A 26,899-nucleotide genomic window follows, 5' to 3' on the forward strand; every position below is an offset into this window, starting at 1 on the left:
GATCCATCTACCTCGGTGGATCCCCGGACCACCGAAGCCGCGCCCAATAAAGAAACCCTAGCTGGAGGCGGGGAGAAAGCCAAGTCCTGGAAAACGATACTCCCGCCACATTCATTAATCATTCGCTTCAAAATCGCGGAGGATCGCGATTCGAGAGACTGGAAATTTCAATCCGAATCGATACGATGGAGGGGCTGAGCGTGTCAGATGCGAATCTAACGGTGTACATCCATCCATCCAAAGCCAACAAGATCCACCAATCCATCCTTCGTCAGCTCAGTTCTTCTCTCCTCTTCCAGTACTACCCCTCTCCCTTTCTTTCTTCTTCTTTTAAAATTTTTAGAATTTTCTATTTCTTGTATGGATTTGATAGATAACCACATCCTGTTTGATAGATACGACCTTTTCTTTTCTTCTTTTTTGTAATACATCACTACAAAGTCATGCCACTGTATGGAAATTTCCCTTCTTCGTTCTTCTGCTCCCACTGTTTCAAATGGGGGGATTGTATTTTGCAGTTTCTACATGCACATCAATGTGGATCGTTCAAATAGTAGGTGCAATTTTGCTAGGAGCCTACTGTCAAAGACGATGCTAACTGGATGATCCTAACCATCTGATTTAGCAATAGGATTTGAACTGCTGACAATTTCTTTAACTTTCTGTTCGATGGGCACGGGTTGTGCAGTTAGGATCGTCTGATCGGTGCTAGTTTCCATCATTACCAGGGATCCTGATTGGCGTGTGTGCGTGCACACACAAATACACTAATGTGACATTGTGTTTGAGCCCGGCATTAATAGGCACTAGGGCTGTGGTAGGTGTGTTGCACACAGACACAGAGAGAAGGGAATGAGAGAGATTGGGTGAGAGAAAGTAGGGGCTGGAGAATTGTGGAGAAAGAAAGTAGTACCTTTTGAAATGGCGAAAATGACGTTGGTTCATGACTCACGTTTTTAGTGGCCCAATACCCCGACCTATATTAGAAATCGTTCCCAAGTCCTTTCAAATTCTGAGGTTTAGAACTCTCCTAAAAACTAATTGTGGAATGGTCTAAAGCTGCTGGCACTATATGTAGAAATTTGGTTTCTACATAGAATTCGATTCTAAAATAAGATCCGTTGGTTGGCCAGCGTAGGGGAAAGTGGACTGCATTGAATTGAACACGTGAGGTCTTTGAAATTCCCTGTCTAAATGTGGGGGCTATCTCTCTAGTGTTGGTTTTCTTTTTTATTTTATTTTATTTTATTTATCTAAGCTTATGGCAATGTTAGCACAACATCTCGATCTTTGTTGATTGGTGGACTTGAAGCAGCAAGAATTGAAAAGGATCTAGAAGTGATGTCTACATATTGCTTTTCACAATAAAAATCTACCCACTTAGGGCCCCTTTGGATACCACCCTATAAGTAACTTAAAAAAAAAAAAACCTTATGTAAGTCTATAAGTTGCTTTTTTAACATAAGTTAGTTTGGAAAGCACCATTATAAAAGTAACTTATGTAATGAAAGTTACTTATTCCCATAAGTTTTTTTTTTTTGTTTTTAAAAAAAGCTTTTCAACTTTTTTACTTTTCTATTTATCTCTCTCCCTCTCTCTCTCTCTCTCTCTCTCCATGTGATGGATGGTCCATATCAAAGGAGGATCCAAATGATGGGTGGTCCACATCAAAGGTGGGACCCGCATGATGGACGGTCCATATCAAAGGCAGGCTCCACATGATGGCAGTGGACATTGAAGGTGGGTCCCACATGATGGACAATTTATTTCCCCACATGATGGATAGCCCACATCTAAGGTGGGCTACACATAATGGACGATCCATGTCAAAGGTGTCAATGATGAATGGCCCGCATCCAAGGTGGGCCATGCATAATGGACAATCTGCATCAAAGGTGGAGTCCACATGATTGACAGTCCACGTCAAAGGTGAGCTCCACATGATGGGCAATGGATATTAAAGGTGGGCCCCGCATGATGGACAATGACATTGACCCACCATATCAAGGTGGGCCCCACATGAGGACAATTCACATTAAAGGTTAGCCTTAATGATGAACGAACCATATGCAAGGCACGGCCCACTTGATGAACGACCCAATTCAAAGTTGGGCCTTGCATGATGGATGGTCCACATCCAAGGTGGGCCTGCATGATGGACACCCACATCCAAGGTGGGTCCCACATGATGGTAGCCCACATTGAAGGTGGGCCTCGCAAGGTAGATGGTCCACATTAAAGGTGCGCCCCACAAAATGGATGGTTCACATTAAAGATAAGGCCAAAGCGGGCCCAACATAATGAATGGTCCACATCAAAGGTTGGGCCCACACGATGGATAATGGATACTAAGGGTGGACGAGACAAACTTGAGGGATAAGCACTTGTGTGATATTGGAAACCAAACATACTTTTCTAATTTTTGGCTGATAAGTATGTTGTTTATCAAACATACTTATTTGCTTAATAAGTAAAAACCAAAATAAGCTAGTTGAGACATAAGTAACTTATGATCCCCCCTAGAGGTCTTGGGTTCAAACCCAACTTACCTACAGAAGAAGAAGAAGAAGAAGAAGAATAGACAAGAAAAGCCACCCATTGGGCTACACGATTGAATAGATAGGTAGAACACACTCATGCTAGAAAGGAGCAACACATGCTAGGATAAAGTAACTAATGGCATCCCAATCTTTGTTGCTCAGTGGACTTGATGCAACAAGAATCCAGAAGGATATGGAAGTAATGTCTATGTACCGATTTTTCAATCAGATCCACCAACTATGGAAAATGATTGGAAAGACTGGCCAAATGAAGCAACCAAGGCTTGAAAACGGTAACTGATGCTAGAAAAAGGAGTAACACATGTGAGGATGAAGGAACCCATGGCAAAGATTCACTAAGAGAATTTTATTCAATAATCATCAACGGTTCTACGTGTGGTTAGGGCTGCTTGTCTTTATATAGGCCATAGTCAGCCCTTCTCAAGGTTCGGAAAATACATATTGCATTGATATCAGCCAGGTCTGAGACACAATACAGCTTTGAAACGTCTTTCCCAAAGATTGGTGCCCATATTGGCCGGTATTGGCTGATAGGGCTGTATCGGCTGCAGGTTGACACGCTTATAAAGGTCTCTTTTTTATTTTTCCACATTCCCTTGTTTTTCTTTTCTTCTCCCTCCATTTCAACCTTAGAGGAAGCTTAGCAACCATTTTTTGACTACATATAGGCCTATTTTTGAGATCAAAACACAAGATAAACAGGACTCGATGAATCGAGCAGATGGACCCGCTTTGTGGAAAATTGCCGAAGGGGTAAACTACAATTCTCTTTCATTTTTTTTTTCTTTTCGTATTATTTCAACGTAATGGGCCCTAATCCCAAAAACATGCTTAATTTTTGTTCGATTATGGCCTATTTGCAAAATTTCCCAATCTTTCCACCATTTTGCTGATTTTCAACCATTTAGAATTGTTCATAGAAAACAGAATAAATTACAATCTTTTGCACAATAGAATAGCATATATCATACTCTTCACTAGTGCTGCTCCTAGACCCTCTAGGCCAACTCTGCAGCACGTGGTCTTGGCTTAAATTAGACTACGTGCATACAATTACTTAGATTAGCACAGTTTTCATTATATTATATTGCATCTGTGATTGTAATCATAAATACTTTGAGAATTTCTGGTCATTCCTGTGGTTTTTGGTTAAAAATTAAATATATAAAAAAACCATTAAAGTAAAAATTGACAGTCCACCAAAGAATTTCTAATTTCCAAATGCTTTAAGACATTTTTTTGAAAGATGAATCAAATAATTATTAAGACCAAGGGCCAGAGGAAAGGAAACCAGAAACAAAGAAGGAAAAACAAACAGAAAGAAAAAGAAAGAGCTATACAAACCGAGCAACCGCCCAGAAACTCCTAAACAGAGAACAGGAAACCGAAGAGCCCCACGCACAAAATCCTCACCAAGATACAAAAACCCAGCAAGACACTATCCTAGACAGAAGGGTGCGAATACCACTCGTTGACGCACCATAAGACCCCTCTTAGAACCCCAGTTATTCCTCTCTGCAAAGGTTCTTGAAAGCCTGGTTATTCCTCCCTAGCCATATAGACCACGACGCAGCTAGGAGAGCCAACCACCACCTATGTTTGCCTAATCTCCACCCTGAATCTCCATGCTAGGCGGAGAAGAGAACCTCAATTGAGCCTGACTTTAAGACAAAAATTTATAGGTCAAAGACTTAAAAAATCAGTTTTCAAACAGTTAGGCCGATTTATAGCATTCTTACCAAAGGCTGGCGGAATAGATGTATAGTATGGATGGTACATAGGCATCATGGTGGGCCCAACATAAGCACCATCCTCTCACGCCTCGCTTATGCGACGGGCTACATGCAAAGGGAAAAAAGATGTGGGAGTGGGCTAAGACATAAATGACCCTTGGTTGAAGGGCCAGACACACCCAAAAAGGCAAAAACTATGTTGCTAATGCCCCTCCCTCAACTAATCGCAGGGGCAAAAATGTTCAAAAACTACTCGCATTATATACGGTATAGATGATCTGGCTAACTGCTTCTCAAGTTGATAAATGCTTACAAAATGACATTCTTTTATGCAAGTCCATTGAACTGATATCTTTATTCCTTCTGCAGGTACAATGAAGCCTTTGATGGTGTTGTATTGGCTTATGATGTGAAGATTGGAAGTAAACATGCAAAGATTCTTCCTGGGATTACTCCATATTTTGGTGTGAAACTAAAAGCAAAATTGTTGCTTTTTTCTCCCAAACCGGACATGCTTTTAGGTAGTTTGAATGCTATATGACTCTGCATAGGTTCTGTCATTTGTTATCTTTCCTATATGAATCCCTTAATGAATTGAACAATGCTTTAGTTCTTGTAATGCCTTCTCCGCTCCAAGTTCATCGAATAAATTATGTCATCTCCACAACAACATCTGTTGTCATTGCAACTGTCAATGGGTTGGGTTCAGTTGGGTCCTATGGTTCCCAGACCTGGCAACCTGGCCTTGCCAGGTCTCAATCCTTTCAGGCCAAGGCTTCATTTCTAGGACTTGATCTGATTCTTATTTGGTTCAGGTACCTGTTCAGTGTCCATTGGGTCTTTGGACCTTGGTTTTGTGTTGGTTTCAGGTTGTGTCTAAATCAGGTCCACGCCAAATAAGGGCATTCACATGGTCGGGCCCACATGATGGATAGATTGGATCACAAACACATTTGCCACTTTGACACATGCATGGTGTAAAGGGGCTCTCTTTCGTGTGTGGGGCTTAAGAAACTTTATTCCATTGCTAAAATACTTAATATCTATTTAATTACCGTTAAATTTAACTGGAGCCCAGATCTGACTTTAACTGGGCCTGAGATGGACCTGACTAGACCCTTTTTAAACTGAGTTCAAAATGGCGGACCTGAACCTTAAACAGTTTCCAAATGGGTTGGAGGAATTTGACCAGGACCGTTAAAATCAGCTCAGTTCCATTGGGCTCCTGACGCTGAGGGTCTAGGTACCTGTTGACTGCCCTAGTCGTTATTTTAAATCAGAAGACAGTTTCACAAAATAACAGTGATGCACTTGATTTCTTTCTTTAGAAGTCTATTTCTTGTTGTTGAACTGAAGTTGATGCTATGAGGTACTAATGAGCCATCATAATCTTTTTCTGATGTTTTTGACAATGAGATGTGATCTTGTGACTTTTGAACTCATCGATCATGACATCTTGCCATCATAAAAAATATGACAACTATGTACTGCAGGAATATCAGAAAGGATTTATCTCTCCAAAAAAAAAAAAAAAAAAAATCAGAAAGGACGTTCCTTTTTTTCTTCTTCTTGAATAGTTATAAAGTTGTTGAAATGCTTAGTCTACATAATTTCAGTTAGAATATAGTTCTCAAAACTGCAACTGTCAGTGTTCATTGAAAGTTCACTTATTTGAGTCATTGGAAGAATCAAAATGTAGCATTTCAAGTGACTGAAGTCAGCAACTTTTTACATGGCATCATAAAATGAATTGTTTTAATGTGAAGGCGGGGCAAAAAGGTTGGGTGGGTTGGAGGGAATGAACTCAACACTTCTAGGCAAATGGTTATGGCGATTAAACTCAGAAGCTGACCATCTCAAGAGGGGGGTGATAGCTAGAAAATATACTACTCAGGAAAGGGGGTTGTGGACGAGATGCTCTTTGCTTTACAGGGCCTCAGCGTTGTGGAAAGCAGTTTTGGGAACCAAGTTTTTGGAGGGTATCAGTTTTTCTTTAGGGGATGGGAAAAGGATCCGATTTTGGAATGATATTTGGTTAGGGGAAAGGGCGCTTCATAAGGAGTTTCCAAGGTTGGTGGGGCTATCTACGGACATGGAAGTCCCTATCGACCAGTGCTACTCATTCTTAGATGGTGCAGTGGTGTGGTTGTCGCCTTGCTGGAGACACTTGCTGGGTGATGAACTTGATGAGCTCTTACAGCTTCTTGATAGGCTTCAAAATGTTCGCCCCAACTTGGCCAGTGGGGATGCGATGGTTTGGGTGCAAGACAAAAGTAGGCTGATTCTCTGTGCTATCTTTCTATGACCTCCTTCATGTCTTTTCTAGGGGGGATCCTCCCTTCCATAGCTCCTTTGTGTGGCACCATAGTGCCTACCTAAAGGCTTCGAATTTTGCATGGTTGGTTGGTAGGAATAAAGTGCTCGCAGACTCACAGTAGATAACCTCCTTAAGGAAGAAGGTGATTCCTAATATTTGCATGATGTGTATGAAAAACACGAAGTTGGTCAGCCATCTTTTCATCCATTGCACTTTTATTGTGATTTGTGGGATATGTTGTTGGGTCTGTTTAATGTTTCGTGGGCAATGCTGGGGTATTTACAGTGTTTTGTAAGTCTTGGCATGGGGGTGGAGTAGGCAAAAGAGGGAAGATTCTTTGGAGGATGGTCTTGTTGGCAGGTTTTTGGGCCCCTCTGGAAGGAGAGGAATAATAAATGCTTCAGAAATAAGAGTGGGCAGGTTGTTGAGGTCTTTAGATGGGATAAGTCAGATATAATAGGATGGGCTTTCAAAGGCCCTTGCTGAGTGTTCTCGTGTCTGGCTCTTGGTCGGGTTTGTAATTACTTTTCTTTTTCTTCTTATTATCAACTTCTGCAAAAAAAAAGAAAAAGAAAAGAAGCCCACTGAATTCCCTCTTAAGTCTCAAAAAGTTGAAATGGAAGTTTTTATTTAGTGTAAAAAGGATATGAGACCTTTAATTAAATGGAAAACGAAAGGACGTTTCTAATGACTTGTACGAATCATCCCAAAAAACTATTCATATAACCTATTTGAATAATTCGTGATGCAATTTGATTTTCAAACTTGCAATTCAATATGTGAAAGATGCTTGTTTTTTTAAATTACATTTTCCTCTTGGTGCCATGCGTAGAGAGATGAATGTCTTGGCCGACATATCGGCCAAGGATGGTTGTTTTTTCACTCTTAATATTTTGGGGTGAGGGAGGGAGATGTTGCTTGCAAGGATTTTGTTTTCTTGTTAAATGCTCCCTTAGCGAGGGAGGGAGGGAGATGTTGCAAAGGCTTGATTTGCTTGTAACATGATCCCTTCTTATCATTTTTTAATATGCTATTTCTCTAGAATAATGGAGGGAGGGAGATGTTGCAAAGACTTGATTTGCTTGAACATGATCCCTTCTAATCAATTTTTAATATGCCATTACTCTAGAAGGAAAGGTAGTCAAGAGTTATTGAATTAGATGGATGTCACAAAGGCTTGATTTGCGTACGTGATCCCTTCTAATCAATTTTTTTTTTTTTTGAATATGCTATTACTCCAGAAGGAAAGGTGGTCAAGCTTGGAAAGGAATCCATTCATGTTGTTGTTCTTGGATTTTCCTCAGCAGTGATTACATCTGAAAATATTCGTGAAGAATTCAAGTACAAAACTGTATGTACTTGATCTTTAAATCAGTTTCTTTCAGATTAAAATGTTAAAAAATGCGCTTTGTATTTCTTTTCTTGTTTTAATATTTTAAGTTGGCATCGATCCATATTGATTCTTATTTTTCATTCTGTTCATGCAAATTTCTTTGTTGTAGAAACATGGCGAAGCCGTGTTTGCTAGTAGATCTCACAAGCGACATGTTATTAGAGTTGGAACCATGCTACGCTTCTTGGTTAAGAGGTGAGAGATCATTATCGTGGCATTCATGTGTTTAAATATTGATTGGTTAGTATGAGTACATTTTTATGTCTATGGCTCATACAGGATTTCCCACTCAATTGCATAAAAAAAGTTATGGGCTTAGGTAAGTTTACACCCTATTACATATATCCCAAGTTAACTACCAAAACTACCCATGTTGGTTTGCTAATTGGGTTGAAGAGGGCAGGAGTATTGAGGTTTTTTTTTTTTTTTTTCTTGATTTTTCTCCCATGTTCTTAGGAAGGTAATTCCAAGACGGACGGTTTAGCTAGCAAGGGAATCGAGAGCCCTAGGAGGGAGGGAGAGTACCAAGGAGGCTTGGTGTAACATCCTGAATTTTCACGGCTAGAGTTTATACTCGTGCCCGAGAAAAGTGGGTGTTAATAATGTATAAATTAGATGCTTTAAAAATCACACCTTATTATTATTATTATTATTTTTATTTATATTATATCCAGATACATTCACGAAGGTAACATTCACAAGAATAAAATCAACTGGATTGATTATTTCATCAGAGTAAAGAAATTCAATAAATAGTCAAATGCCTTCTCAATGAAAGCTTTATTACATTATCGAGTTCGCAGCGGAAGTATAAAACTAAATCATAAAACTTTCTTCGTATTCTTTCTGTATAGTCTTCCATAGGGAGATGGTCCTTTAGGTCTTTAATATACACGTCACCTGTATCATCTGTACGGTTGGTGAGGGTCAATGCCCTACTCATAGTGATGGTTATCCTGTAAGATTAACAATTATTCAAGAGATTTATGAAAGCAATGCAATGGATCTGATACGTCCCGTACTCCACTACTACGAGGGGTATCAGCATGCACAAACAACCTACATGAGATGCATGCCTAACAAAGTGTGTGCGGCTCATCATACGTAGTGATCACTGTCACAATGTGGAAAATAGTTCATAATATCCGACTCGACCCGCATTCTCACACTACGGATATTCGCCGGTGTGTCCAACGTTAACGTGGATTTATGCGAACATCTCAAGGCGACACAACAACGCGATTGAGAGATTTATGTAACATGATGTGTTCATGGAGCGACTATTTGCGATATCCAATCTTGAAAAAGTGATGTAACACGTATGACGATTTACATACATCGATTGTGCACCACGCCAACCAACCCACGAAATTACGTGCCGACCAAGAGGGCCGCTACCCGTAACGCATTACGTCCACGATAAATATTTGAGTCACTAGTTGTGATACCTTCAACACACCACTTGCATTGATAGAGATTGCAAACTGAATCATGATATCGTGAAAGCATACGTGTAACAGGCAAGATAAATCACATCAACTTAAATTAAAATAAGCTTAAAGGAAAAACCCTCACCTCTAATGTCGAATCGCTCTCAAGTGTTGTTATAGTTCTGTGTACACACCGTTATGATTGAATTCTACCATTATTTTAAATAATTCATGGGGTTAGATCGCTACATCAGATGACTCTAACGGCTAAGATCAAAGGCTAGGAATTTGCTTAAGATTTAGGTTTAGAGTTAGGAATAAAGTGGTAGTGGTTTTAGATATGGATCTATTATAAGGTTATTAGTAGATGAGTGATCTACCATAATCAGTAATTATCCTTAGTTAATAAAATTCAGAATTCAGTAATTTCTCTTGCTGAGTCGACTCAGTTTGACTCAGCTAAAACCAAGTCTATAACCATTGCCTTGGAAATTTAGATTTGAACGTAAATTTTTCTAAAGATCTCCGTGGAAAAATAAGTCTGGATGATCTTCTTACCTTTAAGACGTTGGATTCAACTTGGACGCGATTTTGATCTCAAATTCCGTGAGTCGTGACTCACTCCACAACTCTCTCTCTTCACGTTTCTTCTCATCTCGTCTCTGTCTTTCTTCTTTTTCCTTTTCTTTTCTTTCTTCTCCTCTCTTTCTTTCTTTCTTTCCTAGAACATTCGTGCGTAGGGTATGCTGGCGGTGTGAGCAACGTCCGCTGTTTGGTTTCAGTTTTCGGGTAGGATACTTCCTCTCCTGCCGACGTGGGAGTGGTCAGAATTATCTTCTCCACAGTTTGGACGGCTTGGATTAGAGCCAGGTTTCAAGATACAGTCGTCCTGTGTGCGGAGGCTTGGGGTGCGTCCAGATTTATTGTTCTGTAGTGTTTTTGAGTAAAAGTCCAGGTTTGGTCTTCTATTTGGAGTCGGTGTGGCCCACTTGTGGCAGTCTCTTGGCAGATCCACACCGTTTGTTTGTTTTGTGTGGTGGTGCTCAATCGTGGGCCAAAGTGCAGGGTGGATCTATGTCCTAGGTGGACCACAGGTTGTAGGGACGTGGGAGAGGAGGTTGCGTAGGAGAGGCAAGCTGGAGGAAGGAATCCAAGTTGAATTCTTCTTGAACGTTGTAACGACGACTTTGATCATCTTGAGTGTGAATGGGGCCCACTGATCTGATTGTTGAAGTGTGATCTATCCCGACCACACATCTCGCGTTGTCTAGTTAGGCTATGACTTCAAATTTGGGGTATATCCCCTGATCAGGTGGCCCACAAACGAAGCAGGAAGACGGGGTAAAACCATCGTTTAACCTGGCTTTGTCGTCCGCTGTTACAGCATGCGGAAGGATGTTGTTTCATATGGTTTGTTCAAAGATAGGTGGGGTCCACTTTTGATGGCTTTTTGGGCGATCCATTCTGTTTATCTGTTTTGTAGGGTGACGTTAGGCAATGGGCCAAAAGATGACGCAAATCCAAGTCTCTGGCGGGCCACACATTCAAAAAGTGTATGCATGACAGGTACCGTTAAATCTCCTTCATGTAACTAAACGGGTGACGTGTTTTCACAAGAAGGTCACGTAAACTTGAATATTTTTATGGCGTTCACTATATCGTTTGTAGTGGTATAATCCGCTCTGTTCACCGAGTTTGGCATGGCATGTTAGGACAGGTCCGAAAATGGAATAGGCTTGTTGATCGGGTGGGCCACAAAGTTCAATAGAGCGTCAACGGTGGCATGTAAGAGTATTAGGCATTTACAACTTTGCCATCCACTTCTCAAGCAACTTTCGACGTCTGTAACTCACAACTCCACCGTCCAAATGTGACGAGATTTGATAGGTCTTTATTTTTCACGCTCTTTCCGTCGCCCAAATTTGAGCTCTGATTTCTCGAGGATGACTAAGATGCTCTTTTACTGGTTAATACGCTTCAAAATTTCAAAATAAAATTTGTACACACCTAATTGACGAGTTACCAGGTAGTTTGGGCCTATACCCTGAGATTTTCATTTTGATCGGTTTACCCCAATGTTCGTGTGGCCCATTTGGCGGATCCAAATATGACGGACAGTCAGATGGCTTGCTAAAAATAAGGGAACTTGATAGTTAGCACCCTGACCATGTATGTAGGTGGATGTACAGTCAGTTTCGTAAACGGATGGACATAAAGTAGGTTTTTGGATTGTATCAAGATCAGCCTACGATAGCTGTTCTTCCATGTTACTTCGAACACTAAGAAATTTTTACTCTAGATAGTTGGGGAACTAAGTTGTAAAATGCTATATAATCAAATGCATAAATAAACAAAATAAATATACACATATAAATCTCGGGGGTGAGATTTTCGTTTAAGGGGGGTAAATTGTAGCGTCCTGCTTTCGTGTAGATAATTATACGCACGCTTATTTACGCCACGAGGAATATAGTGAAAACTTAAACATAATGAATCAATGTAAATGGTAGTAGTGATTAAATTTCGGGGACGGAATTTTGTTTAAGGGGGTAGATTGTAACACCCCGAACTTTTCAATTCCCGAGTATTTAAAGTTCTCGAGTGTTATCATAAAGTTTAACTTAATATGTACATGCGTACAATACCAATTTAGCTATCTTAACCCTACATCTATTCTCCAACACGAATCTGACCGTTAAGAATGATCTTCATCCATAAATCAAGTCATCCAACCGTTGATCATGTGGTTTGATATATGTACCTTCCTTTGACTAAATCGGTGAATAACTCTTTATCCGTAATGATTTAGATGCAAGTTCTTTTGTAAGAATTGTCTATAAATGAGCATATAACCATGTAGAACCATTAGAGTTTGCAAAACTCTTAGATCAACAATAATTACGAAAATGCCATCAACCTATCCCCCTGAATTCCAGATCACATGGTTCTTATGATCTGTTTTATATGAAATTTTGTACCAGGCCTAATTATCATAAATTAACCATACACGTTGAATTTCAGCCCTTAGATGATAGTAAACTAGCTACTTGACCTCTACATTTGTCCGTACACTTACCAGATCGAGATTCTGATCCGTTCATCTTGTTCATCCCATATGAATATGCTTAACCCACATTAGAATTACAATCTGAGGAATTTACACATGTGAACAAGTCACTCGAATCTAACGGTATACATGTCCTATCCCTAATAACTCCAGAAACCTACTCTATGTCCATCCGTTTATGAAACTAACTGTACATCCACCTACATACATGGTTAGGGTGCTAACCATCAAGTTCCCTTATTTTTAGCAAGCCATCTGACCGTCCGTCATATTTGGATCTGCCAAACGGGCCACACGAACATGGAGGTAAACCGATCATCATGAAGATCTCAGGGTATAGGCTCAAACCACCTGGTAACTCATCAATTAAGTGTGTACAAACTTGATTTTGAAAATTTGAAGTGTATTAACCAGTAAAAGAGTATCTTAGTCATCTTCGAGAGATCAGGGCTCAAATTTGGGCGACGGAAAGAGCGTGAAAAATAAAGACCGCCTATCAAATCTCATCACATTTGGACGGTGGAATCGTGAGTTACAGACGTTGGAAGTTGCTTGAGAAGTGGATGACAAAGTTGTAAATACCCAATACTATTACATGCCACCGTTGACACTCTATTGAACTTCGTAGCCCACCCGATCAACAGACCTGTTCCATTTTCGAACCTATGTCTTAGCATGTCGTGCCAAACTTGGTGAATAGAGCGAATTATACCACTACAAACGATATAGTGAATGCCATAAAAAAATTCAAGTTTACGTTACCTTCCTGTGAAAACACATCACACGTTTAGTTACGTGAAGGAGATTTAACAGTACCTGTCATGCACACACTTTTTGAATGTGTGGCCCACCAGAGACTTGGATTTGCGTCATCTTTTGGCCCGTGGCCTAACGTCACCCTACAAAACAGATAAACAGAATGGATCATCCGAAGGGCCATCACAAGTGGACCCCACCTATCTTTGAACAAACTATATGAAACAACGTCCTTCCGCATGTTGTAACAGTAGACGACAAAGCCGGGTTAAACGATGATTTTGCCCCATCTTCCTGCTTCATTTGTGGGCCACCTTATCAGGGGATATACCCCGAATTTGAGGTCATAGCCTAACTAGACAACACGAGATGTGTGGTCGGGATAGATCACACTTCAACAATTAGATCAGTGGGCCCCATTCACACTAAAGATGATCAGAGTCGCCGTTACAACGTTCAAGAAGAATTCAACTTGGATTCCTTCCTCCGGCTTGCACTCTCCTAGGCAACCTCCTCTCCCACGTCCCTACAACCTGTGGTCCACCTAGGACATAGATCCACCCTACACTTTGGCCCACGACCGAGCACCACCACACAAAACAAACAAACGATGTGGATCTGCCAAGGGACTGCCATAAGTGGGCCACACCGACTCCAAATAGAAGACTAAAACCCGGACCTTTATGCAAAAACACTACAAAACAATAAATCCGGACGCACCTCAAGCCTTCGGATGTAGGACGACTGGATCTTGAAACCTGGCTCTAATCCAATCCGTCCAAACCGTGGAGAAGATAATTCCGACCACTCCCACGTCGGCAAGAGAGGAAGGAAAGAAGAGGAGGAGGAAGTATCCTACCCGAAAACTGAAACCAAATAGTGGACGTTGCTCACACCGCTAGCATACCCTACGCACGAATGTTCTAGGCCTCTAAAGAAAGCCTATAAATCTCTCGGCCAGGGACAACATTCCACAAAAAAGAGAGAGAGAGAGAGAAAGAAAGAAAGAAAGAGAGGAGAAGAAAGAAAAGAAAAAGAAAAAGAAAAAGAAGAAAAGCAGAGATGAGAGGAAAAGAAAAGTGAAGAGAGAGAGTTGTGGAGTGAGCCACGACTCACGGAATTTGAGATCAAGATCGCGTCCAAGTTGAATCTAATGTCTCAGAGGTAAGAACGTCCAGACTTATTTTTCCATAGAGATCTTTAGACAAATTTACGTTCAAATCTAAATTTCCATGGCAATGGTTATAGACTTGGTTTTAGCTGAGTCAAACTGAGTCGACTCAGCAAGAGAAATTGCTGAATTCTGAATTTTATTAACTAAGGATAATTACTGATTATGGTAGATCACTCATCTACTAATAACCTTATAATAGATCTATATCTAAAACCACTACTACTTTATTCCTAACTCTAAACCTAAATCTTAGGCAAATTCCTAGCCTTTGATCTTAGCCGTTAGAGTCATCTGATGTAGCGATCTAACCCCATGAATTGTTTAAAATAATGGTAGAATTCAATCATAACGGCGTATACACAGAACTATAACAACACTTGAGAGCGATCCGACATTAGAGGTGAGGGTTTTTCCTTTAAGCTTACTTTGATTTAAGTTGATGTGCTTTATCTTGCCTGTTACATGTATACTTTCACAATATCATGATTCAGTTTACGGTCTCTATCAATGCAAGTGATGTGTTGAAGGTATCACAATTGGTGACTCAAATATTTATCATGGACGTAATGCGTTATGAGTAGCGGCCCTCTTGGTTGACACATAATTCCGTGGGTTGGTTGACGTGGTGTACAATCGATGTATGTAAATCGTCATACGTGTTACTTCACTTTTTCGAGATTGGATGTCGCAAATAGTTGCTTCATGAACACATCATGTTACGTAAATTCCCCAATCGCGCTGTTGGTGTCGCCTTGAGATGTTCGCATAAATCTACATTAACGTTGGACACGTCGGTGAATCTGTAGTGTGAGAATGCGGGTTGAGTCGGATATTATGAACTATTTTCCATATTGTGATAGTGATCGCTACGTATAATGAGCTGCACGGACTTTGCTAGGCATGCATCTCATGTAGGTTGTTTGTGCATGCTGATACCCCTCATAACAGTGGAGTACGGGACGCATCAGAACCCTTACATTGCTTTCATAAATCTCTTGAATAATTGTTAATTTTACAGGATAACCATCACTATGAGTAGGGCATTGACCTTCACCAACTGTACAGATGATGTAGGTGCCGTGCAAATTAAAGACCTAAAGGACCATCTCCTTATGGAAGACTATACAGAAAGAATACAAAGAAAGTTTTATGATTTAGTTTTATACTTCCGCTGCGAACTTGATCATGTAATAAAGCTTTTATTGAGAAGACATTTGATTATTTATTGAATTTCTTTACTCTGATGAAATAATCAATCCAGTTGATTTTATTCTTGTGAATGTTACCTTCATGAATGTATTTGAATGTGATATAAATGGGAAAAAAAAAGGTGCGATTTTTAAAGCATCTAATTTATACATTAACACCTGCTTTTCTCGGGCACGAGTATAAACTCTGGCTGTGAAAATTCAGAATGTTACACTAGGGGCCTCCGGGCAGATTGGATGGGATTGGATGGTATTAGAGTGGATTGCACGGATTTCAAGGTAATGATAGTTGTGTCAGTGGATTGGTGCTAGATCTATGGGATTGCTATATCCCGGGATTGCTATATCGGGTCTGTTTGGCACGCCTGGCCAAATCCCGGGATTAAACCTTCCAATCCTTTTCAATCCCTTGAACTAAACACGTCCCAGGCAATTTTGAAGGGATTAGGGTGGATTGGATGGGATTTAAAGGTAATGATGGTGATGTCAGTGGATTGTCTTAAGATCCATGGGATTGCTATATCCCGGGATCAAGATCCCGTGTCTGTTTGGCACGCCTGGCCAATCTCGGGATCTATCTTCCAATCCCTTCCAATCCCATCCAATCTGCCCGGCCAAACAGGGCCTAGGAGTACTGAGTTTTTTTTTCCTGATTTTTCTCCCGTCTTCTTTGGGGAAGAGGGAGGGAGATCTCATGAACCTTCAAACATGAGCATGCATTTTCTTGAGCAAAGAAGCTGCTGCCCCTCTTGTTTTGTGACCTTGCCGCTCTTGAATCCACTTCATATGAGCCCATCTCAAGCTTACTGTTTCTTCTGAATGGACAGGAAAATAAGTTTAGAGTTATCGAATTGTTTTCAATGGAAAATTAGATGCTACCACCCCTCTTGCTTTCTGACCTTGCTACTGCACTTGAATATGCTTCATAAGAACCCATCCCAAGCTTGGTGTTTGTTCTGAATGGACAGGAAAATAAGGTTGGAGTTATCGAATTGTTTTCAATGGAAAATAAGCAAATCCTTATATGTTAACTTGGTCATCTCAAAAAGTGTAGCATACCCTTTCTGGTAGATGTCCTATGTAAAAGCAATGGGGAGTCAATGGATCATTTATTTCTTCATTTTAGCGTTTTTGGTTTTATTTGGTGCACTTCTTAAGAAGCTTTTTAAATTCATGGACCTTGAATGGACTCGTTAATGAGCTGGTGGCTGATTGGCCCTTCTAGCTCTCCCGCTTGGGAGAGGGTGTTCTGGAAGATGATACCATTCGCAATCTTGTGGGGTCTTTGGAAGGAAGTGGTCAAAAATTTGAGGGTGAGTAGGCGTTGGTTGATAAGCTTGTGGATAATCTCATCCATGGTGGTTGATTGGGCTTTGGCCAGGCCTGAGTTCAAAGGGTTGTCAGTTTCCAAAGCGGCCGAGCAAATGAGATGGAATCAATTGTTTTTTGTTTTCTTGGGTCTTGGAATAGGCTTTGTTTGAGGTTCGTAGTTCAGCCCGAGATGGAGTGACAAGAGTCTCGCTTTTTGGTCTCATTGTTTTTATTGTTTTCCTTTATGCTCAATAAAATATTAGTTGTCAATAAAAAGAAGAAAAAACTAGGTAACCTTTGGGCATAAACCTATGCATAAAATTTCTTCAAATTATGGGTACTGTTACCACTGTAATATGGGCCATATTTTGTCAATTCTCCTCTTTTTGGTGAAATGCAAGAGGCTCATATGCTGCTACGTTCTCTAAACCACGAGTTGCTTTCTCTGGCTCTAAACCTGAAACCAATATGATTCCTTCGATGACTTTCCCCCCGTGTGGAAGACCTTTCCAAAAAAGTAAAAAGGAATGAAAAAAAAGAAGAAATAGCTCACGTACATACTAAGGTTATCTTGCTAATATTTGCTACCGAACTTTTCTTTTCGATGCCACGCACAAATAAAAAATGCTTCTTGTACCACTTTTGGGAACAATATGTACAAGTGGAGGTTTACCAATATGTATGTATAGTCCATCTACATGCCCTCACATGTGCCTATATATCACACATGAGTCATCAAGGTCATCCTTCAGATGGATCCCACAGTATTGGTGCTTAGGCCTAAAATTAGGTCAGAAAATTCATCAGGTGGGCCACAACTCACTAAACCAATGGACTGTAAACCAAATACTTTAGCTATCCATTTGTTTTGTCCACCATGGCCCACTTGATGAGAGGAGTGGCTTGATTTTGGGCTAGGGAATTGGCATGACGGGTTTTAAGAAGTCTAGTGCAAACGTAGCATACAGTTTTTTTTTTTCCTTTTGCTTTCTCTTTCTCTCTAACTTTGTTGTAAATCTATTTAGAATGACTGTGATCATTTAACATGGATTTCATATGACTCTTGCCATGTAGTTTCGATGAGGAAATACTTCACATTTCTGGGTCATTAATACCTGCAAACACTGGATGTATACGCTGGTTATACGAACATGCGACAGAAGAAGGTTCACAAATGGATAGGTGAGACTCTCCATACCCATCTCCTATTAATATATTGTGTGCGTGTGTTTTTTTTTTTTCCTACTCCTTAGTCTGATAAACTGCTGATTGCTTCATGCATCTAGCCTATAACCATAGAAATTAAGGATGCAACTGGACAGCCTAAAGTCCTGCCATTTGGAAACTGAGATGTTAGGTTTTGCATTCGAGAAAAGCTTAGGTGGCTTCGTTGCCTATGCTGCTCACACTTTTGTTCCGTCTCATGATGGTCCGACTGTTCTGATTGTTCACCTAGGTCTCATGGAATTTGTGCTGCATGAAAAAAACCTTATTGATCAGATGACTCAGACGTGATCACCATCCATTCTGAGATGAGTACTGCTTATCTGGACTATTGTTTCTGACTCCCATTGTATAGGTGATGAGATCTCTAATGAGTGAGAGTTTTGTCACGATCTTCCGGTTGAATGGTCTGGATAACATCTGGTGGGGGTAGAAGGGGAGAGCAGCATGGATGGGCCTCTTTATCATGTTTCTTCATTTGTACAAAAGCCTACCTCTCTCTCTCTCTCTATAAAATGATTTGAACTTGTAACTGTGAGGCTTGAAGAGTCCCAAATGAAGAGTTCTGTACCATGACTGCTTACAATTAATATAATGTACTGTTTTCACAACCAAAATGCAGGAGCCATAGGAAACAGAGGAAAAGGGCTAGGGAAATGGAAAGGGTTGAGCAAATGCCTCAAGCGTTTGATGGGGGTGCTTTCTCCTCAAAAACTGACAGGCCACACAAGTCAAAGAGAAGGAGAACTGCTGAAGATTCATGAAGCTATTATGGGGCTTCTTTTCACCAGGTAATGTTCTATTGTGGCTTTCATACTGCATCTAAATCTTTTCTAGATTTTTTATTTTTTATTTTTTAAAATTTTTAAATTTCATTTTTATTTTAATGGTTTCCAGTGTTTACCCATGCATAAATGCTTAATGCTACTGTGAATGTGCATCTGCAAATACCAAACACAGATGATGCTGAACACGTTTGTGAGATCTGGACTGTTCATAAAGTTGCCTCCTTCGATGAGATGTGGGCTATTCGTAAGACAGCTCCATTTGATGCATGTGCCTTAGCCATGGTTTAAAAACTTGGCCACTTTGACTCGCTTGGCCTTGAGTCGACCTTAACGAGTTGCACTCCCAATCGAGGCAACTTTGGGGCTATCCACTCTGTCCATTTGTTGTGCTAACTCATGTTAGGACATTATCTAAAAATTAGGCAGGTATGTGAACTCAAGTTGGCCACACCACAAGAAATAATGGGATGAACACCTTCCGTGGAAACCTTCTTTGGGCATCAGGTTGATAATTGAAATAATGGGATTGAACACCCGCCATGGAAACCTTCTTGGGGCAGAAGGTTGATAATTGTGTTTTCCCTTAATCTTGGTGGGAATGACCTTATGAACAGGTTGGATTGCATGTAAACATCACGGTGGGCCCTAGGAAGGTTTCAATTGTGGGTGTTTCTGTCTGCACTGTTTCCTGTGGTGTTGTCCATTAGAATTTTGAATCTGTTTCAAATTTTGAGCTTATGTCCTTACATCAGCTTGCAAAACTGATGGGCAGAGGAGATGTCACATGCCATCATGATGAGCCCCACAAAGCTTCCTGAGAGATTAAAGAGGACCAGAATGGTCTACAACACGAGAACACCTGTTTTACACATTGTGTAGAATACCCGAGATCTGTGGGGCCCACCATATTTCATATTTAAATCCACTCCGTCCATCAGGTGAGAACCCTTGTTTGAACCATATATACAAAAGATAATCTAGATTAAAAACTCTAATGGGCTATACTAATGGAAACAATGTGGAATTGCTCCTCAAACCTGTAACTTCACATGGTGTGGCCCACCTGATATTTGGACTAGGTTGATTTTTGAATTTTCACTTCATCATGGCGATTTACATGTGATCAATGGGTTTTATGAAAGATAAACACCACAGTGGCCCCACAAACAAACCTATGATTTGCATAGCATCCCCATTGACCCTGTTGTGTGGCCCTCCTGAGTTGTGGATCTCACTGTTTTTTTCCCAGGGCCTAGACTTGAGGATATAAACTAATGAATAGAGTCAATTTTACATACACAACAGTGGGCCCCAAAAACTTGAGTGTTTTATGTGCTATGTAAAAGTAAAAGGCGCTGTAGAGGATTCCAGATGGAGATTGAGGAAAAGAGATAAATGAGGGAGATACATTAAGGGAGAGTTTATGAGAAAGATTATGGGAGAGAGATTGTAGGAGAGTGATGAGAAAGATTTTGGTCACAAACTGAGTTAGATGGGGCTGACTGGGCTAGACTCGGATTAGTCGTAAAACTATGGCCCTGACCAAATCTGACTGGTCCCCTCATCAAGTGGGCCTACACATGGATGTTGAAGTTGGAGTGTTGATTCATCACTATCATCATCATATAAGCCTTATCCCAATTAATTGGTGTCAGCTGATACCTTTTTCACCATTCCACTCTATCAAGGTCCATACCTTCAATCAAACCGTTGGTCATGAAGGCCTTTCTTAGTACTTCCCTCCACATCCTTTAGGCCTTCCCCTTGCCCTCTTAGAGCCTTCAACTTGTACCAACTCACTCCTAACCGGCACAGTTCTTGGTCTTGCATATGACCAAGCCGTCTAAGTCTACTTTCCTTCATCTTAGTACCCATTGGTTCTACTCTTTAAGTTCCCTCAAGTGCATTCGTTTCTAATTTATCCTTCCTCATCTCGCTGCTCATCCATGTCAACATCCTCATTTCAGCTACACTTATCTTATGAACATGTTCTTTAACTGCCCAACATTCTATCTCATAAAGCATGGCTGGTCTCATAGCTATCTTATAAATTTCCCTTTTAGTTTGAGCGGTAGATGGCGATCACATAAAACTCCAGAGGCAATCTCCATTTCTTCCACCCAACTTGAATGATGTGGGCAACATCCTTTTAATATCTCCACTAATGAATTATCGACCCAAGTTATCGAAAGTGGTCATTTTGGGAAACTTCTTGGTTAGAGATTGTAACTAGTTCCTCATTTTCATTCTTATTATTACTAAAATTGCACTTATATTTGTCTGATTAATTTTAAATCCTTTAGATTCTAAAGCATCCCTCCATAAATCTAGTTTTGTATTTACGCCCCCACTCATCTTGTCAATCAAAACTGTGTCATTTACAAACAACATATACCATGAGATCTCTTCCTGTGTTAACTTCTCCATAACCAATGCAAAAAGTATGGGCAGCCACTTGTGCAAGCTTACAGTAATTGGGAGCTCATTTGTCTCTCCCTAGTGGTCCTCATATTTGTTACTGCTCCTTCATACATATTCTTAATCACATCAATATAACCTCTCGAAACTCCTTTCTTTTTCAACACCCAACATATTAACTAAGGGCCTTGTCATATGCTTTCCCTAAGTTAATAAAGGCCATGTGGAGATCCTCCTCTCCCAATATTTCTCCATCAATTGTCCAAGTGGGAAATAACTTCAGTGGGAGAACCCCCAGGCATGAAACCAAACTGATTTTTTGATACATTCTTCTCATGCTTTAGTCTTTGCTCCATAGTTCTCTCCCAAAGTTTCGTTATATTGCTCATAAATTTAATCCTACGATAGTTAGTGCAGCTTTTTCACGTCTCCTTTTTTCTTATAAATCGGTTCCGTGTTACTTTTCCTCTGTTCGTCGGGCACTTTCTTCGATCTTACAATCTTGTCGAACATAGACATTATATTGCTTAAAAAAGTTTTAGTTAATAAGTCTGGACTTTTATGTTAGTTCGACAATAATTTTAAATGGTGGTGACTCATCCTCTTCACATGTGGCAATGATGTATTAGAGCTATCTAGACCATTCAAATTGTGGGTCCCTTCATGGATGGCCATCTCTATAATGTATAAAATCACACAGGTCAAGCAATCCTAATCGTCCAAATGGTGTAAAACTAATGAACTATTCTACCCTTAATAAAAACATAAGGCTTTCAAATGCAAATAGCATCAAACTCTGAGTATTCAATTGCGCCATTGTTTTTCTCTCAATCCACTAACATTGAGCCATTTGATTCTCTCAATCCCCCAAACGTCTCGAGACGAAATGAAAGGCATTGAATCGAATCTTCAATTAGAGTCAAAACAAAGGATATGTTGAGTTTTCCCCTTCCTCACATCCAAGCTGTTGTTGTGGAGCTCTATTTTTTCTTTCTTTGTTTGATTGAATCTCTAATGCAGGGGTATTTTCACACCGGGCTCGAGTGGGGTCGCTTGTGGGATGCAGAGATACACTCGGGGTGGGTGCGGCCCACGGAGGAGGTCTTGTGTTTGAGACTCCTCACTGGGGGTGATTAATGCGCATTTCACATCGGGCTCGAGTGGGGTAGCCCGTGGGATGCGGGGACATATTCAGGGTGGGCGGCCCATGTGATTTGGGGCCCACAAAAGGGGTTCAGCGGAGGTCCTAACCCATGTGATGTGGGGCCTGTGTTATGAGATAAAGGGATTAATTCGCCATACTCTAACAGTTCGAGCATTTAGAGCAAGTGGTTAATTGTCTCGATCAATCTCTTTTAAAGCTCAAAAGAGGTGTCCTTGTCCTTCAAAGTTTTTTGTTTGAATTTGGATGACGATTTAGATTTTTTTAGCATTTCATCTTCCTTTCTGAATCTCTACAATGTTGGAGAATAAATGTTGGTGGGGCCCGGTGTGGTGTATGGCATCCAACTGGTCCAACAGGGTTGATGCAACCATCGTGCGGGTTGGTTATTCTTTGTTTTCTATGGTGTGGTCCACCTGTTGATTGGATAGGCCTGATTTTTGTGGTATCCATCATCATGGTGAGGCTCACTTGATGCGGAGTTTGGAAGGCACACACAAGTACGGACACTGGTTACTTGCGAAGTTCCTGCGGTTGGAAGCTAGGTGGGGCCCACCGTGATGTTTGTGAGAAATCCACTTCGTCCATCCATTTTGCCAGTTCATTTTAGGCCAGGTGGATGTAAAACTCAAGTGGGCTACATGACAAAAAAACTGGGGAGGGAAATGCCTAACATTGAAACCTTCTTGGGGTCCCAACTTCATGTTTATGTTCCATCCAAACTGTTCATAAGGTCATTCCCATTGGGTGAATTGGAAGCACAAAAATAGTAGCCCGATACAAAACTTCCGTGGCCTTGTGAATTTTCAATGGTGGGCGTTCAATCCCCACTGTTTCCTGTTGTGTGGCCCACTTGAGTTTTGGATCTGTCTCATTTTTGGTCTCATGTCCTAGCATGAGCTAGCAAAGTGGATGGGTGGAGTGGATGTTTTCTCAAACATCATGGTGGGCCCAACCTAGCTTTTGACTACAGGAACTTCCTGTGGTCAGGGGTTGCAGGCAATCTACGTCCCACAATTACCCACAATATAGTGGTCCCCACACAGTAGTTGCTACTTCTAGATATTTAATTAAAAATAATAGAAAAAATATGGTGAAGTTCCCGGTGTTGTGAGGCTCACTTGATGCGGAGGTTGGAAGGCACACACAATTACGGACACTGGTTACTTGTGAAGTTCCTGTAGCTTACGCTACATGCTTCCGAGGGTTGAACGTTAAGCTTCATGCTATTCGCCATTTAAAACACTAGTTGAACAACTTTGTCAACCAAAATAACTCATTATCTCCCTTACAGTTCAAAACCTTCATTGGTTTACTATTTGGTTCAAGGGCCTTTTCTGTTTTCATCTTCTCAAAGTTTCTTTTACTTCATATCTTAATCTTGCAAAAGTATCTATCTGACGTCATTTTTGTTTATGGTTTCTTCTATACCTATGCCTACGCTCTTAGAGTAGTTGTCATTTAATGAGTTCAGAAAACAGCTTTTCCACCTTTCATTGATCTCATTGTCTTTGCTAGTGTCATCTGGTTATCGCTCCTAATGCATCTAATATGGTCTAGGTCTTTACCCTTCATCTCTCTCATTTTTCAAGTTTGTAGACATCTTTCTCATCTTCTTGTCTCCAATCTATTGTAAAGATCATCATAAGCCTTAAGTTTAGCCTCACTCGCTACTTTCTTAGCTTTTTGGCATTTCTATATTGTTCAAAATTTTTATCATTTCTAGTCCCTTATTTGGGGCCTTGAAACATGAATGTTTCTCGTGAGTAGCTTTGCATACGTTGTCATTCCATTACCAAGTTTCTTTATATGTTGACTTTTCCCTCTAGATACTCCTAAAACATCTTTTGCTACTTTCCTAATGCACTCAACCATCTCTCCATTTACCATTTACTTCTTCCTCAAGATTCCACTTTCCCTCTTCCATTAATTTTTTTCTATATAACATTGTTTACTCTCCTTTTAAATTCCACCAGCTAGTTTTTGGACAACTATTAATTTCACTCCCTTTCTTCCATCTCTTAATGTAAACATCCATAATCAGTAACCATGTTGCGTAGTTAGATTCTCTCCTGGTACAGCCTTACAATCCTTACATATTAATCATTCTAATTTTCAAAATAAAAAGAAATCTATTTGGCTTGCATATGATTGACTTTTGAAAGTAATTAAATGTTCCTCTCTTTTTATAGTATGTTTTGGTAGAGCTACATTGTATGCCATAGCGAAATCAAGGATAGCATCCCCCATCTCATATCTTCTCTCAAAACCATATACTCCATGTACACTATGATCTCTTCTACTTTCTCCTCCTGTATGACCATTTAAGTCTCCTACAATTATAGTCTCTGTCTCGAATTTCTTGCATTAGTCCATCTACATCCTCCCAAAATTGTTTGTCAATTCTAAATCATCTAACGTCTCTGTCCCAAATTCCTTGGATTAGTCCATCCACATTGTCCCTGTCAATGTTCCTATATTCCATATGACAAGACAAATCTTATTATGTTGGGTTAGCTTCTTTCCTCTCACGCATCCGGAATGACGTGGGAACCTTACCTACTTCTCATTGCAACCGGGGGTCATTGTGGTGTTGCTTCCGGAGATGCCCTAGCCAACCCCTGCCCATTTCTGACTAGGTTTTGATGCAGTTCGTCGCCTTTTTTTTTCCCCTCAGTTTGTTGCCTACATGAAATGCCCTAATATACAAGTTTGGAATGTCATATTGTTCATATTCATGACGAAAGTTATGGCATAAGTTTGGCACTGGCTACCAACACGACACAGCCCTCTTTTATCTGGATTGCGGATTGGCAGTGAGGGCACAAAACTCCCACAGGTGCCATGTAATAGACTCTTACATAGGTTGCTTACAATCAAGTGCCATCAAATAGTCTATTACATAGGTTGATTACAATCAATGAGTTAAAAGGGAGGGGTGCAACATGAGGACTTCCCAGGAGGCTACCTATCCTGGTACTACTATCACTCATCACAATGTGGAGTGCTGGTTAATGGGCTCAAATTGTCTTACTTTAATCAATGGGATCTTTAGTTGTCCTTAAACATATATTTATAAGCCTAATCAATGAGAATTTGCAATGCGGCCAAACAACAAACTGGAAATTAGAGTATTGTTTTGAATCTATAAAACACAATGTACCTAATTTTACTCATCAGAATTGTAAGTGGAGAATTTCTGTAACTTTCTTTTGGCAGGAGAATTAGCTTTAGGTGGGGCTAGGGGCAGATCTCACGGTCGCCGAGGTTGGAAGATGTTGCATTCTAGCAGTGTCTTGCACATTAAGCTCTGCCTTCTCCCGTTGCAACTTGGAAAATGCATTGGAGGTGGAATCAGAAAGTTTTGGCCCTTGTAATCGTGGCATTATGTTTTATATAGTGTTTTTATTTTTGCAAGACATAAGTATTTTAACCGATTTTCAGAAACCGGGATAGACTGGCCAGTCAGAATTTCCGGGCTGGGTCATCGTAGGACACCCCCTGGGATATTGACTGAACAGGACCGGACAACATGGGTTTTCCGATCCAACTGTCAAACCATTCGACCCAGATGGTTTTGGTTAAAAACATCCAGTCTTAAGGGAGGTGCATGTGCTCCTAACTGGAGGGAGTTGAGAGCATTCTTCCCCGCATATGTGCTATGGCCAAGACATCCCCATCTCCAGGCGTGGAAAAATCGACTCCAGGTGGAACATGAGTTCTTACAACCATATCTTGTTATGGATTTTGACAGACCAATCCATTGTGCTGTAGCTTGGATATAGGTGAGGATCCCAACCGCTCAAAGCATTTAACTCAAATCAGAAAGTAGTGATAACATCCATAGATTGGTCATGGACTCAAAATCAGATTGATTAGAGAATCCTGTGATACATGGCATGTGAATGATATGTGGCTTTGCACCCATATCTCATTTTGTGGGAAGTATATGATCCTTGACTTGATGCTTTGCAATATACTCAGGTTTCCAGTTCTGACATGTGGGACCAATGCTTTAGTAATCCAGACCATTGGTTGGTGGCCTCCCAATGTGGATGGACGATGTGATATAAATGGTACCAACAGCTTATTTGCTCATTTTTAGTTTTTTTTTTTTTTTTTTTAAAGTTCATAATTAATTTAAATAAATTTATTGAATTATTAAATACTGTGTTGAGTCGAGTAAAGATGCGGAGAGTTCCTATCAGAGCCAGTGAGTTTTCAGGTTTTTGAACTCACTCTCCTCGAGAAGTTTCAAGTGTTCTATAGGAAGAATCAGCAACTTGTAGTTTGCCAGGTTGTTGATACATATGATTACATAAATGTGGGGGCCATGTTTTGGTAATCCTAGCCGTTT

At 40.4% G+C, this 26,899-nt stretch overlaps 1 protein-coding gene across 2 annotated transcripts; it reads left to right on the forward strand.

Moving 5' to 3' along the window:
* LOC131243446 (uncharacterized) lies at nt 1–26,899 on the forward strand. Of its 2 annotated transcripts, none has more exons than XM_058242818.1 (7): nt 1–298; nt 4,664–4,815; nt 7,853–7,962; nt 8,114–8,199; nt 18,025–18,132; nt 18,797–18,965; nt 26,527–26,899. In XM_058242818.1, exons 1-6 carry the CDS (start codon nt 186–188, stop codon nt 18,936–18,938), a joined length of 711 nt encoding a protein of 236 aa, XP_058098801.1. In that variant the 5' UTR covers nt 1–185; the 3' UTR covers nt 18,939–18,965; nt 26,527–26,899. The 2 variants fall into 2 exon arrangements, with proteins under 2 accessions (XP_058098801.1, XP_058098800.1); XM_058242817.1 differs by lacking the exon at nt 26,527–26,899 and adding an exon at nt 25,762–25,979 and having other exon boundaries at nt 5–298.

The sequence above is a fragment of the Magnolia sinica genome, chromosome 4 (assembly GCF_029962835.1).
Source record: "Magnolia sinica isolate HGM2019 chromosome 4, MsV1, whole genome shotgun sequence".
Taxonomy (NCBI): domain Eukaryota; kingdom Viridiplantae; phylum Streptophyta; class Magnoliopsida; order Magnoliales; family Magnoliaceae; genus Magnolia; species Magnolia sinica.